The 16,443-nt window shown below is 45.5% G+C and overlaps 1 protein-coding gene and 1 long non-coding RNA gene across 2 annotated transcripts in view; one reads left to right on the forward strand and one right to left on the reverse strand.

Annotated features, from left to right (window-relative positions):
• Positions 1 to 16,443, reverse strand: part of LOC146780111 (uncharacterized) — a 597,326-nt gene that overhangs the window by 488,855 nt on the left and 92,028 nt on the right. Inside the window, exon 2 of the mRNA XM_085638049.1 lies at positions 2,648 to 8,338. Coding sequence (XP_085494175.1) covers positions 2,648 to 8,338 — 5,691 coding nt within the window. The remainder of the gene's footprint in view (positions 1 to 2,647; positions 8,339 to 16,443) is intronic.
• The window catches only part of LOC146780113 (uncharacterized), a 153,327-nt gene that overhangs the window by 71,391 nt on the left and 65,493 nt on the right, over positions 1 to 16,443 (forward strand). The gene's annotated exons all lie outside the window — the stretch shown is intronic.

Raw genomic sequence — 16,443 nt, forward strand, 5'->3', positions numbered from 1 at the left:
GTAATCATAAACTGTACCTTTAAGTCAATCTAGTCTCTACTAAAAAAAACTTGTAAAGGTAACTGCGGGTTTTCTAAACTATTTCAGTTATAAACTGTTTAATTCGTCCATTCAAACTACATCAAATATTTTAAATACTCAAAACAATTTTAGTGTACAGCGGAATTGCCTGCCTCATCCTCAGGTGTAAAAGTGGTTGTACCTTTTATTGTGCTCTCGACAATCCAAGTGTGTAGCACAATCCTTCAAGATTGAACAGCGACCCTCCTGCGAGCTGAAAATGTTTCAAATCTGCCGCCTTTTGAGTTTGGCACTCTAATGAGGAGACGCCATCTTGGGGCATTCTTTGACCAAATACCTTTTAAAGAGCCAACATCGATAGCTAAGAGGCACATCTTCGAATCTTCGTGATATCAGTCCGAAACATTTTTTTCAGGGTTGAGAGCAACGTTTCACTGTAAAGTCAAATGAACGTATCTTATGATGATGTGATTATAACTGCACGTACTAATTTAAACATTTTTGACTGGCGCAATGCTATGTCCTCGGTTCATATTTACAGTGAGGCCATGCTTGCTCTGAACACATTTTACGTATAAAAACAGGATTCTGGAGGTGAGCCCAGAATGTTTGTTCACATTTGTTGTGTAGCACTGTGTTGTGGTGGTGATGCGTTTTTTTGTTGCTGCAATATTTCAATGTGCTTTTGTTGTTTTGGACTCTAGCTGTTTTGATGCTTTGACTATTTTTTTGTGAAGTGCCCTGTTATGTTTCAATTGTGTGGATACATAGGGGCGTATCAGCAAGGGCCGGCGATAATTATCGCTAAGCGCACTTAGCGCTAGGATAATTATCGCCGGCTATCGTGGAATTTTATCGCTGAGATAGCGTGCTATCAGCAACGCTTATCTCAAAAGCAATAAAATTACTTGCGCTAACAGCCAAAAGTGAGATTATCGCTGGAAATCCAGCGATAATCTCACACATTTTTGTGTTAGCTTGCTGATAAGGCAGGGCATACTTAGCCATTATATCCACCCTACATTGGATATAATGGCTAAATCAGGGTGAAAGCAGGCGTAAGGAAAGTAGCGTTAACTGTGGTTAACGTTACTTTTCTTATCGCTATGCCTGTTAGCGATTCCCTTGATAATTGGAGAAATGTCGGTTAGCGACATTTCTCCAGTTATTTTGGGACGGAACGCCCACTTTGCATCTCATTCGAGATGCAAAGGTGGGCGTTATGGGAAAGGGCGATAAAGCAAGGAATCACGCGTTAGCGTGACCTTGATGATTAAGCGATAAAATTATCGCCGCTTTTCGTCCGAAAACGGACGCTAAAGCGGCGATAATTTGTCATCGCCAGCTTGCTGATATGCCCCATAGTTTTATCAACATAGTTGTAGTAAGCAACAGATCACAACAAAACAATATACACAAAACAATATAACAAAATTATTGAAAAATAACATGGTGCGATACAACAAAACGGTTGAAGCAGAATATTATATCACGACCCTAATACAACACAGTGGCATCAGATTGCAACAAGTTAGCACAAACACATCAGCCCAAAATGCAACAGAGCACATAACCACAACAAAAAGCCACATAATGGGCCCGATTCCCAAAGGAAAAGTGAGACGAAAGTCTAACTATATGTCTTTTGGTATTCACAACGGGCCTTTACTACTCGTAAATGACATTTGTGGATACAAAAAGTTGAACTTTACGATTATCGGTATTCACAAAGGGCATTTACGAGTAGTAAATGCTCTTTCTGAATACCGAAAGTCGTAAACATAGACTTTCGTCTCACTTTACCTTTGTTATTGGGTCCAAGAATTGTACACAAACATTCTTGTCGCAAATTACTACTTCCAGATTCCAACTTTCATAATATTGAGAATATTGTGTGAAAAGGTAATTCCACCAAGCATTGTTTTCACTTCACAACAAGGACGTAGAATAGGAGCAGTCAAAAATATTTTTGTCATCCAACCCAAACTATTTGAAACTGTGCTGCTACAATGTCTTAATGTATTTATTTTCCTCCATTATTATTTGAATCCATTCCTTGCCTTATTCAGTCAGTTGTATTTTATGTTTTTCAAGCTACTAGCAACATTGTATTTTTGTTCTTCGATTCAAACATGTCCAGTATTTTATTGGTTTGAATTTTAACATTTTTAGGTTGCTTTTTTTTTTGTGAAAAGACTTGGCTAGGCCATGCTCCTGGGAAGTGATCAGTTTTTTCTCTTTAAGTGATTAATATGCTACTATAGAAGTCAATTGTTTCAGGCCGTAGAAGAGGAGGCGTGACCACCAAGCCTCATGTCCTCACATATGAAGCAAATGTGCATATAACAGTGTCTAATTTGACAAAGAATGTGAAATACATGAAACAACTGGCACCTAAAAAAAATATATATATATGTATTTATTTTTAGGTGCCAATTGTTTCATATAGTCCACATCCTTTGTAAAATTAGACACTGTTATATGCACATTTGCTTCATATGTACATATAGGTATACAAATATATATACGTATAAATTAGACCTAAATTCGACATAAATACAAAACACACCGAAAATATTTTAAAACACACACAATATTTAAACATTTTTATTTTTAAGGGACGTACCTGTCATTGTTTTGGCCGATGTAGTACTGGTAGTTGAAGGCGCAGATGTAGTGGACGTGGATGCAGGAGTAGAACTGGTGGTAGTTGAACGGATAGTAGTGGTGGGCATACTTGTAAGGGCAGAAGTGATAGTTGTGGGGGTACTAGTGATGGAGACAGTTGTAGGGGTGGAGGCTGTGGTGTTATGTGTGGTAGTTGTGAAGGCTGTTGTAGAGGCAGAAGTGATGGTAGTTGGAGCAGAAGGAGGCATACTAGCTTTAGCAGTGGTCAGGGAGGTGGTAAATGAAGGGGCAGAGATGATGGTAGTTCTAGGAGTCAAAGCTGCAGTGGTAACATTGATAGTACTAATGACAGGAGAAGTGGGATTTGAAATAGGGACAGTGGAAATTGACTCAGCTATAGTAACAGTGGAAGTTATAATTGGAAGAGAGACAGTGGCAGTTGATTGTGCAGGAGTTTCACTGGAGACTGGCTTTGCAGAAGAGGAAGTAGTACTTTTGGTGGTGAGAGTGGACGTTGTCTCCTCAGTAGCTTTTATGCCTGTAGTAGTGGCAGTGAAAAGTGAATTTGTAGTAGTGATAATGGAGGTCGGCACTGCTGTAGTGACAACAGATGATGCATTTGTTGTAGTGAATGCAGAGGATAATTGTGTCAAAGTGACAGAGGAGGTTGTCTTTATAGTAGTGGTTGTTGAGTTTAGCAGAATTGACGTGACAGTAGAGGCGGGTTCTGCAGTAGCAACAGAGGTTGCTGCCATTGTTAAGACAGTGGAGGATGCCCCTGCAGTAGTGACAGCAGAGGTTGTTGCTCTAGTAGTGATCGTGGAAGTTGCTCCTTCGATAGAGGCAGTGGAGAACATCCCTACAGTAGTAATATTCACTTCTGTGGCTGCTGATGTACTAGCAGAGGCTGTCTGTAGTGAAGTAGCACTAGAGGTGGGCTGTGCACTCTTGACAGTTGAGGATGTCTCTGCAATAGTGCCAGTCAAGGAAGGAACTGTAGTAGAGGAAAATGAAATTGGTTCTGCTGTAGTGACACTTGAGGTCTTCTCTGCTGTAGGACCTTCAGATGTCGGCTTTCCAGTAGTGCCAATCGGAGTATTGTCTTTAGTACTGACAGTATAGGTTAGGTTTGCCGTAGTGGCAATCGAGGATTTCTCTGCAGTAGTGATAGGGTAAATTGGCTCTGAAGTTATGGCAGTTTGGCTTAAGTCAACAGAGGTTGTCTCTGCTGTAGTAACCGAGGAGGCTGATACGTTTGTAAAGAAAATAGAGGATGTTTTTGCAATAGTGACAGTGGAGGTTTCCTTTGCAGAAGTTGTCATCAAGATTGGATCTGTAGTATTAAAAGTGGAGGCTGGTTCTGCAGTAGTGAAAGTCGATGATGATTCTTGATTAGTGACAGTGATGATTGACTCTACTGTAGCAACAGAGGATGTTGGATTTACAGTAGGGCTAATAGGGGTATTTTCTGCAGTAGTTACAGTCGAGGTTGACTCTTCATTGGTAATAGAAGGGGCTGATTCTGCAGTAGTGACAGTGGATGTTTCCATTCTAGTAGTAGTAGTCAAGATTGGCTCTGTAGTATTAAAAGTGGAGGTTGCTTCTGCAGTAGTGACTGGCAATGGTGATTCTGTACTAGTGACATTGTTGATTGACCCTGCTGTAGCTGCAGATGATGTTGGATTTCCAGTAGTGGTAGAAGGAGTCTTGTCTGCAGTAGTTACTGTTGAGGTTGTCTCTTCATTGGGAATAGAAGTGGCTGATTCTGCAGTAGTGACAGTTGAGGTTTCCTTTGCAGAAGTTGTAATCAAGATTGGATATGTAGTATTAAAAGTGGAGGTTAATGTTGGATCTGCAGAAGTGACAGTCGATGATGATTCTTGGTTAGTGACAGTGATGATTGACTCTGCTGTAGCTACAGAGGATGTTGGATTTCCAGAAGTGCTAATAGGACGATTGTCTACAGTAGTTACAGTCGAAGTTGGCTCTTCATTGGTAATAGAAGGGGCTGATTCTGCAGTAGTGACGGTCGAGGATGCATTTGTTGTAGTGAATGCAGAGGATAATTGTGTCAAAGTGACAAAGGAGGTTGTCTTTACAGTAGTGGTTGAAAATTCAGGTACCATATTAGTTGTTGTGTTTTCTTTCGTGCTATCAGAGGTCACAGCCCCAGTACTAGTATGTGTGTTTGAGTCTGGACTAGTATCTGTGCCTGAATCAGAGGTAGTGGTAACAGTGTCCTCGGAGGTTGACACTGCAGTGGTTTTATCAGAAGATTGATCTTTAACAGTAGTTTCAGTGGTAGTAGCAAATTCAGTTGTAGCAATTGGGACTGAAGAAGAGTTATTAACGGTTGTGGCACCAAATGTGGCATTGGAGGTTATGGCTGTGGTAGCAGTATCTGTGGTTGAGATTTGAGGAGATGTAGCAGTGGCTGGGTACATGGTAGTGGAAACAGAAGCTTGATCTTCAGTAGTGTCATCGTAGGTGCTTATGATAGTAGTGGTAGCGGAGGTTTGAGTTATAACAGAGGTATCTGTGGTAGGAAGAGCTGCAGTGATTGTAGCCGTGGTTGAAGCTGCAGTAGAGGTATCTGTCATTGTGTCTCCAGTCGTGATACCAGAGATCAGAGCTGTAGCAGTAGTAGGTGCTGTTGAAGTTGGAGAAGAAATCGTACTGGGGGGATGATCACCCGTAGTGTCCTTAGAGGTTAGCCCTACGCTAGTTGTATCAGAGGTTTGTTCTTTATTAGTGGTGAGAGTGGAAGGAGTTGCTGAAGAAATGGTGTCAGTGGTTGGGCCTGTAATCATCGTATCAGAATTTAGGGCTGTGGTAGCATTATTTTTGAGTGTGGTTAGAAGAGTAGTATCACTCTCTTGTTGTGAGGGAGTGGTATCAGTGTCTTCAGTAGTGAGAACTGCAGTAGCTGTTTCAGAGGGCAGGTGTTTAATGGTGGTTTCTGGGGTGGGAGCAAATACAGTAGTCACAGTGTTAGAGGCATCAGATGGGATGGCTGTGGTAGCAATTTCTGTGGTTGAGATTGGAGGAGATGTTACAGTGGCTGGGTATGTGGTAGCGGAAACAGAGGTTTGATTATCAGTAGCGTCATCATAGGTGCTCATTATAGAAGTGGTACCAGAGGTTTGATTTATAAAAGAGTTGTCTGTGGTAGGAAGAATAATTGTAGCTGTGGTTGGCACTGCAGTAGAGGTATCTGTGATTTTGTCTCCATTTGTGATACTGGATGTCACGGCAGTGGTAGTAATATTTGTTGTGGAAGGTGAAGTAGAAGTATCAGTTGTTGCGTTTGAGTTAGTAGGCTGATCATCAGTAGTGTCCTTAGTGGTTAGCTCAACATTAGTTGTATCAGAGGTTTGTTTATTATTAGTGGTGTGAGTGGTAGGAGGACCTGAAGAAAGGGTATTAGTGGTTGTGCCTGTAATCATGGTATCAGAATATAGGGCTGTGGTAGGAGTATTAGTGGGTGAAGTTGGAAGTGTAGTAACAGTGACTTGATGTGAAGGAGTGGTATCAGTGTCACCAGTGGTGAGATCTGTAGTAGTTTTATCTGAGTATTGATCTGTAATGCTGGTTTCTGTGGTGGGAGCAAATACAGGAGTCACAGTATTAGTGGCATCGGAGGTTATGGCTGTGGTAGCAGTATCTCTGGTTGAGACTGGAGGAGAGGTAGCAGTGGTTGGGTATATGGTAGTGGAAACAGGGGTTTGATCTTCAGTAGTGTCAATGTAGGTGCTCATTATAGTAGTGGTACCAGAAGTTTGATTTATAAAAGAATTGTCTGTGGTAGGAACAGAGGCAGTAATTGTAGCAGTGGTTGGCACTGCAGTAAAGGGGTCTGTGATTGTTTCTCCAGTCGTTATACCAGATGTCAGGGCTGTGGTGGTAAGATGTGCTGTTGAGGTTGGTGTAGTGTCCTTAGTGGATAGCTCTACATTAGTTGTATCAGAGGTTTGTTCATCATTAGTAGTGTGAGTGGTAGGAGGACCTGAAGAAATGGTATCAGAGATTGTGCCTGTAATCATGGTATCTTCATTTAGGACTGTGGTAGCTGTATTAGTGGGTGAAGTTGCAAGTGTAGTGTCAGTGACTTGTTGTGAAGGAGTAGTATCAGTATCATCAGTGGTGAGAACTGTAGTAGTTGTATCAGAGGGCTGATCTGTAATGGTGGTTTCTGTGGTGGGAGCAAATACAGGAGTCGCAGTATTAGGGGCATCAGAGGTTAAAGCTGTAGTAGCAGTATTTGTGGTTGAGATTGGAGGAGATGTCGCAGTAGCTGGGTACATGGTAGTGGAAATAAAGGTTTGATCATCAGTAGTGTCATCATAGGTGCTCATTATAGTAGTAGTACCAGAAGTTTGATTAATAAAAGAGTTGCTTGTGGTAGGAAGAGTTGCAGTAAATGTAGCCGTGGTTGGCACTGTAGTAAAGGGTTCTATGATTGCTTCTCCAGTCGTTATACCAGATGTCAGGGCTGTGGTGGTAGGATGTGCTATTGAGGTTGAAGTAGAAGTTTCAGTGGTTGGGTTTGAGTTAGTAGTACTGGAGGGATGATCATCCGTAGTGTCCTTAGTGGATCGCTCTACATTAGTTGTATCAGAGGTTTGTTCATCATTAGTAGTGTGAGTGGTAGGAGGACCTGAAGAAATGGTATCAGAGGTTGTGCCTGTAATCGTGGTATCTTCATTTAGGACTGGGGTAGCAGTATTTGTGGGTGAAGTTGAAAGGGTAGTATCAGTGACTTGTTGTGAAGGAGTAGTCCCAGTATCATCAGTTGTGAGAACTATAGTGGTTGTATCAGAGGACTGATCTGTAATGATGGTTTCTGTGGTGGGAGCAAATACAGGAGTCGCAGTACTAGTGGCATCAGAGGTTAGGGCTATGGTAGAGGTATCTGTGGTTGTGCCTGTAGTATCAATATGAGTGTAGTATTTAGTTGTAATGTATGTGGTTGTGTCTGCAGTATCAGTAGTGCTGTCTTCAGTCGTAGTTTCTGTGGTTGTGTCTGTAGTATCAGTATGATTGTAATCTTCAGTTGTGGTGTATGTAGTTGTGCCTGTAGTATCAGTAGTGAGGTCTTTAGTTGTGTTTTCTGTGGTTGTGCCTGCAGTATCAGTAGTGTGGGCTTCAGATGTGTTGTCTGTGGTTGTGCCTGCAGTATCAGTAGTATCATCCTCAGCTGTATTGTCTGTGTTTGTTTCAGTAGTATCATAAGTGTAGTCTTGACTTGTGGTGTCATCAGTTGTGTAAGTGGCATCATTAGTTGAGTCTTGAATTGTGGTGTCTGCCTTTGTGTCTGTAGTGTCACTTGTGTCTTCTTCAGTGGTGATATCAGGGGTCTGTTTCCTATCACCGGTGTCTTCAGGGGTTGGAGAGTCTGGATTTGCTGTACTGCTACCCGAGACAGCCCCCCTCATTCTTGCATCAGACTTTGCATCTGCAGTTGTGGTAGATGCTGTTGTCCTTTGGGGTGTCATTTCAGAGGCTCTGTGTGCATGTTTGACGGTGGGCTCTGCTGCACTCCAGTATTCACCCAGCGCTGCTCTCCGATGGAGGATGTGTGCATCTCCAGGGTCTTTTCTGTGGCTGGTAGGTCTCTGAAGGGACTTTTGATTTAGAGGCGATGACTCTATTTCTGCTACATCCTCCGATCCCCATCTCCATGTGTGGGCTTTATAGAAAAAAACAAAGAAATAAACTTACATGTCGCCCTTTTGAACTTATTTTAATCTGTTTGCTCATTTTGCCACCATCTTACATAGCACACAACATTTGAGAAATAAATCGCAAATCTAAAAAACAAGACGTAGAGCCCGCACATTACTGCATCAGTCCCTCTAATATGCCAAGCTTCCCCGACTATGACTTCTTTTTTCATCTTTATCGGTCAAAAATGAGTTGCTAACACTTATTCTTTTTATAACAACATATCTTGTGCGATTGTAAAGCAAAGGTTCTCTCATTAGGGCTTCTTGGCACTGAATGATAGTTGTTTCTTGTCATCCAAAACAATGGTTCTCATGTTAACGAGCCCAGACATCAGAGAGGCTGAGTTTACCGACTAAAAAAGCGCTATTCCGATTCAGCATGAACTAGCAGTGCGTGTTGCGTAAACTCGCCGTTGAACGTTGAGGGGCCACTGGTACTGGATGGGCAGAGGAGGACTCAGAGGGGAGACTGGGTAGCTTCTGTACTCATCTACACAATCAGCCAGTTGACGGATGTATCCTCCATAGAAACTAGCATTCCAATGTAAATATCTTGGACACACACTTCGGGGGTATATACTCTTCATCATAAAGTTTTACGAAGTTCCATAAAAATCTTAGGAAATTGAACGACCCCAGTAAAATATGTGTGTCTGTATCTCGTGTGACCAGGGCTTAATTTGTTTAAAAAAAAAAATGTGTAAGGGACCAAAATATTTTAGGGGCGGGCAATTGCCACCACGGGCACTGGCTTTGCCCTGTGGCATCTGCCCTCTGTTTTTGGTGTTACCATCAGACTCGTTTCTAGGCAGTGACGGCTTCAAAGGGGTGATGAGTAGCTCCCTCCAATAGAACTACGTGGGGGAGCAATGTGGAAAAAAATGACTTTTAGGGGCCTCGCCCTCGAAAAAAATTCAGACAAAATCAGTGACAGATGGTGAGTTTTTAGAGGGCATAAATGTGCTTAAAAGTTTCTAAAAAATAACTACCGAGCCATGTGTATTACAGGCATTCAAAACAATCTAATTATAAAAAAACAAATTACCTACATTTTATTAAAATGTAGATAGCCTCATTCTTCACTAAATTTTTGCACTATATCTCTTCAAAGTAGATTCTGCCACGCTGCTTGTAAAGGACGGGGGGTGGGATCAAATATTTTACAAATATCAGAATTGGACCCTTTAGACAGAAGTGCTAGACAAATGCTACAGACTCACAGAGCAATGCCGCTGTTCAATTCCATAAAATTTGCAGGATTAGAGAGCAGACAGATTACAAGTTCTGGCTCCAGACAACCATAATGATTTCTGGCTCCAGACAACCATAATGATCAGAAATTTGTTTAAAAAAACTTAAATAAGATTTAGGTCCAAACATTTCTGAGGTGATCATCAGCGCTATCTACATGTTGTGCATGCAATCCCTTTTAATCCATCCCTTTATGTGATATAGGGCCTAATTTAGAGGATGGCAGTTTTACCTCCGTTTGTTAAGGTGCCAGAGGACACTACGTCTGCCACCCTGACCAATAGAGGACCGCCAAATTTGGAGCACATCGCTGCCTCAGCAGTGATCTCTGTGAAATACACACAGTTAAAAAAAAACAAAAAATCGGCGTCCTATGTATTTTGATTAGGGTTCAAATAGAGATATGTTTAAAAGTTCATAAATCTTTGCAGCATAAACACAATGTAGAAAGTAGATAAAACAATTGCAATTAGATATAGTTTTTTAGGGTACATGAGTACAAAAATACCTGTAATGACACAAAGGCCGGCTGATATAGTTTAACAAGTGACCCTATTTTGACTTTCCACCCACATCAGTCTTTAGAAATTATGTATACTTGTATATACTCTTAATCTAGAACTTCATGTACCTCAGGTTGAATGATGTTTTACACCAAATATTGTCACTTCTTAAGCTGTATCAACTGGTCTTTGCGTCCTTATAGGTGCATTTGAACTCATGTAACCCCGAAAACAACTATATCTGCCTGGATTTTATTATTTAGTTTCTACCTTGTATTTTATGCTACAAAGATTTGTAAACTTGGAAATATATCTCTATATGTACCATAATCAAAGCACAGAGTATGCCTATGTATTTGTTCATTTACTTCTGTCAAAGTTAAACCCCCATTTTTTGAATAAACATTAGTATAGGTTGTATCTTTATTGACCAACCTCAATTATCTAGAATTTGAATTATTAAAAGATAATTCCTTCAGGAGTTCAGTGTTATGTATATTTATTCTCCAATCTCTTGTGGGAAGACTAGGCTGCATTAGTGGTTTTATAAGGGAAAAAAGGACATCAGACTGTCCGCTCTAAACAGGGCTAATGTTCTGATGCCGTTACTCAGACAGCCCCTAATCTGCCAGGGCATTGGAGCAAATTTTGCAAAGGCAATGTCACACTGAGCAAAAAGACAGAGGTGTTGGTGGACAGGGTGCATTTACGACAGAGTACCCATGTCCACCAAACTCTAAATCAGGCACATAATTCTTATGTAAGCCCTATCGCAACATAAAGAGCTCCATTGATCCCCAACTAGGTTTTAAAGCTCTCTGAAAAATAAAAATGCAAACATTGCATTTTGAAATTTGTTTCTAATTAGCAGTGTTAGAAATGAGGGGGCTCTGGTTGATGTAGGTGTGTACCCACAACAAGCAGGGACCCTTTACTTCTTGTCAGGGCGAAGGATGACTCCCCAGAATAACCCCTGCTCACCCTCTAGGTGCGTGGCGCGAGCAGTCTAGGCTAAGTCTCAGGCGTACACGGTTAAGCAAATGCAATTACACATACAGTAAACCCCTTGCATGCACCACAAACGGACACCAATCAGGAAGTATATAAAAATAAGCTTTTATGTAGATTCAGCAGATTCAAATACAAGGCCCAGTAACGTTGAACTGATGGGGCCACAACTCTTGGAAATACGGTAAAGTCTCTTTGTTACGTAAAGTTCTTAGGCGGGCACAAGTTATCTGTGGGTCTCAGCGCACTTCGTGCTGAGGCGGCGTCCAGGAAGCACACGGCAGATGACAGGGAAATCAGAACGTTGCGGACCCTGGATCCGATGCGAGCTTGCGGTCGAGTTTGCAAGTACAGTACCTTGTTTCTTGACGCGAAGGCGGTTGCGGGATTTCAGCGGCTCTTCGACAGAAGGGCGAGGCGGCGTCCGAGGCTCCCACACTTCACGATGAGGGTCTGATCTTCAGGCTCACGACAAGAGCGGGGTGTTGCAGGTGGCGGGTGAACAAAGCGGGGCAGCCGGGCACGCAGGTTACGTCCGGGCCGTCCGAGGCTTGGAGATGCTCACAACGCCGATTCCGGTGGGAGGGTGAGGGTGCGCAGCGACCCTCCAGCGAGCGAGGTGACAGGGGCAGCCCAGCACAGCGTAGGGGGAGCGGCTCAGATCGAGCGAGGCTCTTCCCAAGGCGGGGGCGGCTAAGCAGTCCTGGTCACGGCTCAAGGAGGGACTGGGGCACGAGGGTCACCGCTCCGACGAGGGAAAGGACACCACAGTCCAGCGGCAGGCGAGGGAAGATCAGGTAGAGCCCAATGGTCCTGGGGCTCAGTTCAGGGGGCCAGCTCAGTTCCAAGCCCTTGGAGATCGTTTTGGAAAAGCACAAGTCTTGAAAGTAAAAATAAAGCAAAGTCTTCAGCAACAGTTTCTCTTCTCCCCTTTGGCAGCAAGGTCACCACTGTAGGCCAATCCCCCAGGATAGGGACAGTCTTCCTCCTTACAGCTTTCCCGGTGCCTCCTCCTCAGGCAGAGATTCTTCTTGGTCAAAAGCGGATCTAGTTTCTTAGGAGCAGGGCTCCTACATTTATACAGCAAATCTTTTGTTCTCCCAGGCCAGGGGGGCCCTTGCCTAGTCCAGTCCGGTTTCTGATCACTTTGTTTACGCGATGCAGGCTTCTTCTTTCAGGGTGCAGGGCAGAGTCATCAGACGCTCCACAGGGGGCGGAGCCGGCATGGTGGGGGCAGAGCACTGTCCTATTCAGAGCCTAAGAGTACTCCTCCCACCCATCTACCTGTCGATCGTCCTATTCACCACCAGGCTACCTAGCCCTGCCCATCTGGGTTCCCCCAGCCCTGTCACTCACACCAGCCAGACATCAGATACACATCACGCAGAGGCGGGCTGAATGTTTAGGCAAGCAAAGGCCAGCTTTCTAAAAGCGGCATTTGCAAACGCGGAATATTAAAATAAACCTTGGGGAAAGATGTACCTTATTATTCCGAGTTCAGGCATACTAAACTCGATCTTCTACCATGTTCCCTGGGTCGGTTAGGATCATAGGGTGTAATAATCCTAGCCGCCCATGCTGGCCTATGAGAACAGGGTAGCCTTACAGTAGTGAACAACAAGATGGCGGTAATTCACTACTAGGACATGCCACGCATCCAGGCTTGTCCTACCTTATGCTTACAACGCACCCTGCCCGTGGGCCTACCAGAGGGGTGACTAACATGAAGTTAAGGGAAGGTTTAGGGACCGGCAAGTGTGGGCACTTGCCAGTCAGCATGTCAGTACCAGACTGCAAGCAGGTTCTGCTATGGCAGACCTTAGACATATTTTACCGGCCGCTTCTGTGGGTGGCACAACCAGTGCTGCAAGCCCACCAGCGGTATTTGCATTTACATGCCCTGGCGCTCCTGGCGCACTTTACTGGGGTCTGACAGTAAACCAAACAATCCAATCATGGAATCCAACCAACATATACAATTTACATAGGGAGCACTTGCGCCGCGACACTGGTTGGCAGTGGCACAGCGCGCTGAGCGGCCAGCACCATAAAAACCCATGAGGCACAGCGACAAAAAGAGGAAGGGAGACTCACGCCAAGGTGCCAGGTCTAACACGTGTCCCCTCCAGCTGAAAAGTGGGGAGAACTACCCTACCCCAGGGAGTTCCTCATCACTAAGGTGGAAAAATCTGGACAGACCATCAGCATTGGCGTGATCTGTACCAGGGCGATGTTCCACGGTGAAATCCATACCCTGTAGGGAAATGGACCACCTCAACAGCTTTGGATTCTCACCCCTCATATGCATCAACCATCTGAGGGGCCTGTGGTCCGTCTGAACCCGGAAGTGAGACCCAAACAGGTAGGGTCTTAGCTTCTTCAGCGCCCAGACCACAGCAAATGCCTCACACTCAATAGCACTCCACCTCTGTTCCCGTGGAAGTAAACTCCTGCTAAGAAAGGCTACGGGTTGATCTAGGCCCTCCTCATTAATCTGTGAAAGAACAGCCCCCACACCATGCTCTGAAGCGTCTGTCTGAATGATAAACTCTTTGGAGAAGTTGGGAGCCAAGAGCACGGGCGCCGTGCACATAGCAGTTTTCAGGGCCTCAAAAGCTTTCTGACAGGTGTCAGTCCAAATCACTTTCCTGGGCTGTTTCTTTGAAGTCAGCGCTGTCAAGGGGGCAACCAGGTTGCCATACCCCTTGACAAACCTCCTGTAGTACCCAGTGAGACCTAGGAAGGCTCTCACCTCTGTCTGGGTTTTGGACGCCTCCCAATTCAGGATGGTTTCTATCTTGGGCTGAAGGGGTGCCACCTGGCCACTCCCAACTCGGTGCCCCAAGTACACCACGGAACCCTGCCCGATCTGGCACTTACTCGCCTTGATCGTGAGGCCTGCCTTGCGCAGCGCCATCAACACTTCCCAGAGGTGTCGCAGGTGTTCTTCCCAAGTGGAGCTGAACACCGCGATGTCATCCAGGTAGGCTGCACTGAACGAATCCAGCCCAGCCAACACCTGGTTGACCAATCTCTGGAAGGTGGCAGGGGCATTCTTCATCCCAAATGGCATAACCCGGAACTGGTAGTGCCCATCTGGGGTGGAAAATGCTGACCTCTCTTTGGCCCCCTCGGTCAAGGCGATCTGCCAATACCCAGACGTTAAATCAAACGTGCTGAGGTAGTTGGCAGCCCCTAGCCGATCGATGAGCTCATCAGCTCTGGGGATGGGGTGTGCGTCGGTCCTAGTGACCGAATTGAGTCCTCTGTAGTCCACACAGAACCGGAGTTCGGGTGTGGCTCCCGGCGCTGCAGCCTTTGGGACCAAGACCACTGGGCTGGCCCAAGGACTGCTGGAGGACTCAATTACCCCGAGTGCAAACATCTTGGAGACCTCCTCCTTGATGCATGTCCTCACCCTGTCAGTCACCCTGTAGGCCTTGTGCCGCACAGGTGCACTATCCCCAGTGTCCACATCATGGACGCACCAATCAGTGACACCAGGGATCAGGGAAAACAGATCAGAAAATTGTCCCAGCAACTGGCGACAATCATTCTGTTGCTCAGGGGTCAGGGTGGAAGAGAGGATAACACCATCCACTGACCCATCTTGCTCCTTGGCTGACAGGAGGTCCGGAAGAGGTTCTGTCTCCTCTTCCATCCCAGCATCTGTTGCCAAGAGCATGCCCACTTGGGACCTCTCCAAGTGGGGCTTGAGGCGGTTGACATGTAGGACCCTTAAGGGGTTCCTAGGAGACTTCAGGTCCACCACGTAGGTAACAGGACTCTTGCGCTCCACCACCTCAAAGGGACCGGTCCACTTATCCTGGAGCACGCACGGCTCCACGGGGGCCAAGACCCATACCTTCTGTCCAGGCTGAAGCTCTACCAGAGTGGCATTCTGATCGTACCACCGCTTCATCTCCTCCTGGCTAGCTTCCAGATTTGCCTCAGCAAGTTGCCTGAATCACCTAGTCTGATTCCTGAAGGCCAGCATGTAACTATATACATTCTGGGGAGGTTTCCTGGGAGATTGCTCCCAGCCTTCCTTGACCAGACTTAGAGGTCCTCTGACTGGGTGACCATACAGAAGCTCGAAGGGACTGAACCCTAGAGACTTCTGTGGCACCTCACGGTAAGCGAAGAGAAGGCATGGTAAGAGGACGTCCCACTTACGCCTCATGGGTCCTTCCAGGCCCATTATCATGCCTTTGAGGGTTCGGTTGAATCTCTCAACCAACCCGTTTCCTTGGGGGTGGTAAGGTGTGGTGAACATGTAGGTTACACCACACTCTTGCCAAAGAGATTTCATGTACTTGGACATGAAATTGGTACCTCGGTCAGACACCACCTCTAGAGGGAATCCCACTCGGGAGAAAATTCCCATCAGTGCACGTCCCACCACGGGGGCCGTCACTGTCCTCAGAGGAATGGCTTCCGGGTAACGGGTGGCATGGTCCACCAGGACCAGGATGAACCTATTGCCCATTGCTGTCCTGGGGTCCAGTGGCCCTACAATGTCAATAGGCCTGGGCAAAATTTCCGTTCCGTTCGCGGAATTTGCGATAATTTGGCATTTCCGCGTTCCGCGGAGAGCGCGGAAATGTCAAAATTTCCGCATTCCGCAGCTTTGCGATAATTTGGTTCTTGCTCGTGCTGTAAAATAATACATTCTCGCGCCCGCGCGATCGCCTTACCTGAATCCCCGCGTTCGCCGACAAGTTTTCCCGATCCGGTCGCGTTCTCCATGAGATGTTGTATTGTTTTAGCCATTTGCGCTGTCTCACGACAGTTCGCGCCCGCAGTGACGTCATGCGTCGCGCGATCACGTCTTTCTTCCCGCGATCATGCACCGCGAGAAGAGTGAAAACAAGATGGCCGCGCCTGCAAGCAACCGCATGGGTAAGTTGGCGAGCCGCGAACACGCAGAAAATACCGCGAACGGGCAGGAAAAAAACTTCTGCATCTTCGCGATATTTCCGCGTGTTTGCGGAGATTTTAAACATTTTCGCGATAATTTGCGAAAGTCGCTTTCGCAAATTCCGCCCACCCCTAAATGTCAATCCCCACTCGCTGGAATGGGGTACCAACCACAGGGAATGGCTGGAGTGGAGCCTTCTGCTTCCTTCCACTCTTTCCACTTGCCTGGCAAGTCTGGCATGTCCTGCAGTGAGTATCTGAACTCCTGCGCATTTGAGGCCAATAAAAGTGGGTGACAAGCCTTTCAAAGGTCTTGTTCTGCCCCAAATGCCCGGCCAATGGCACATCGTGAGCCAGTCCCAGTAGGAAGGCTCTGAAGTCCTGGG

The sequence above is a fragment of the Triturus cristatus genome, chromosome 12 (assembly GCF_964204655.1).
Source record: "Triturus cristatus chromosome 12, aTriCri1.1, whole genome shotgun sequence".
NCBI classification, from domain to species: Eukaryota; Metazoa; Chordata; class Amphibia; order Caudata; family Salamandridae; genus Triturus; species Triturus cristatus.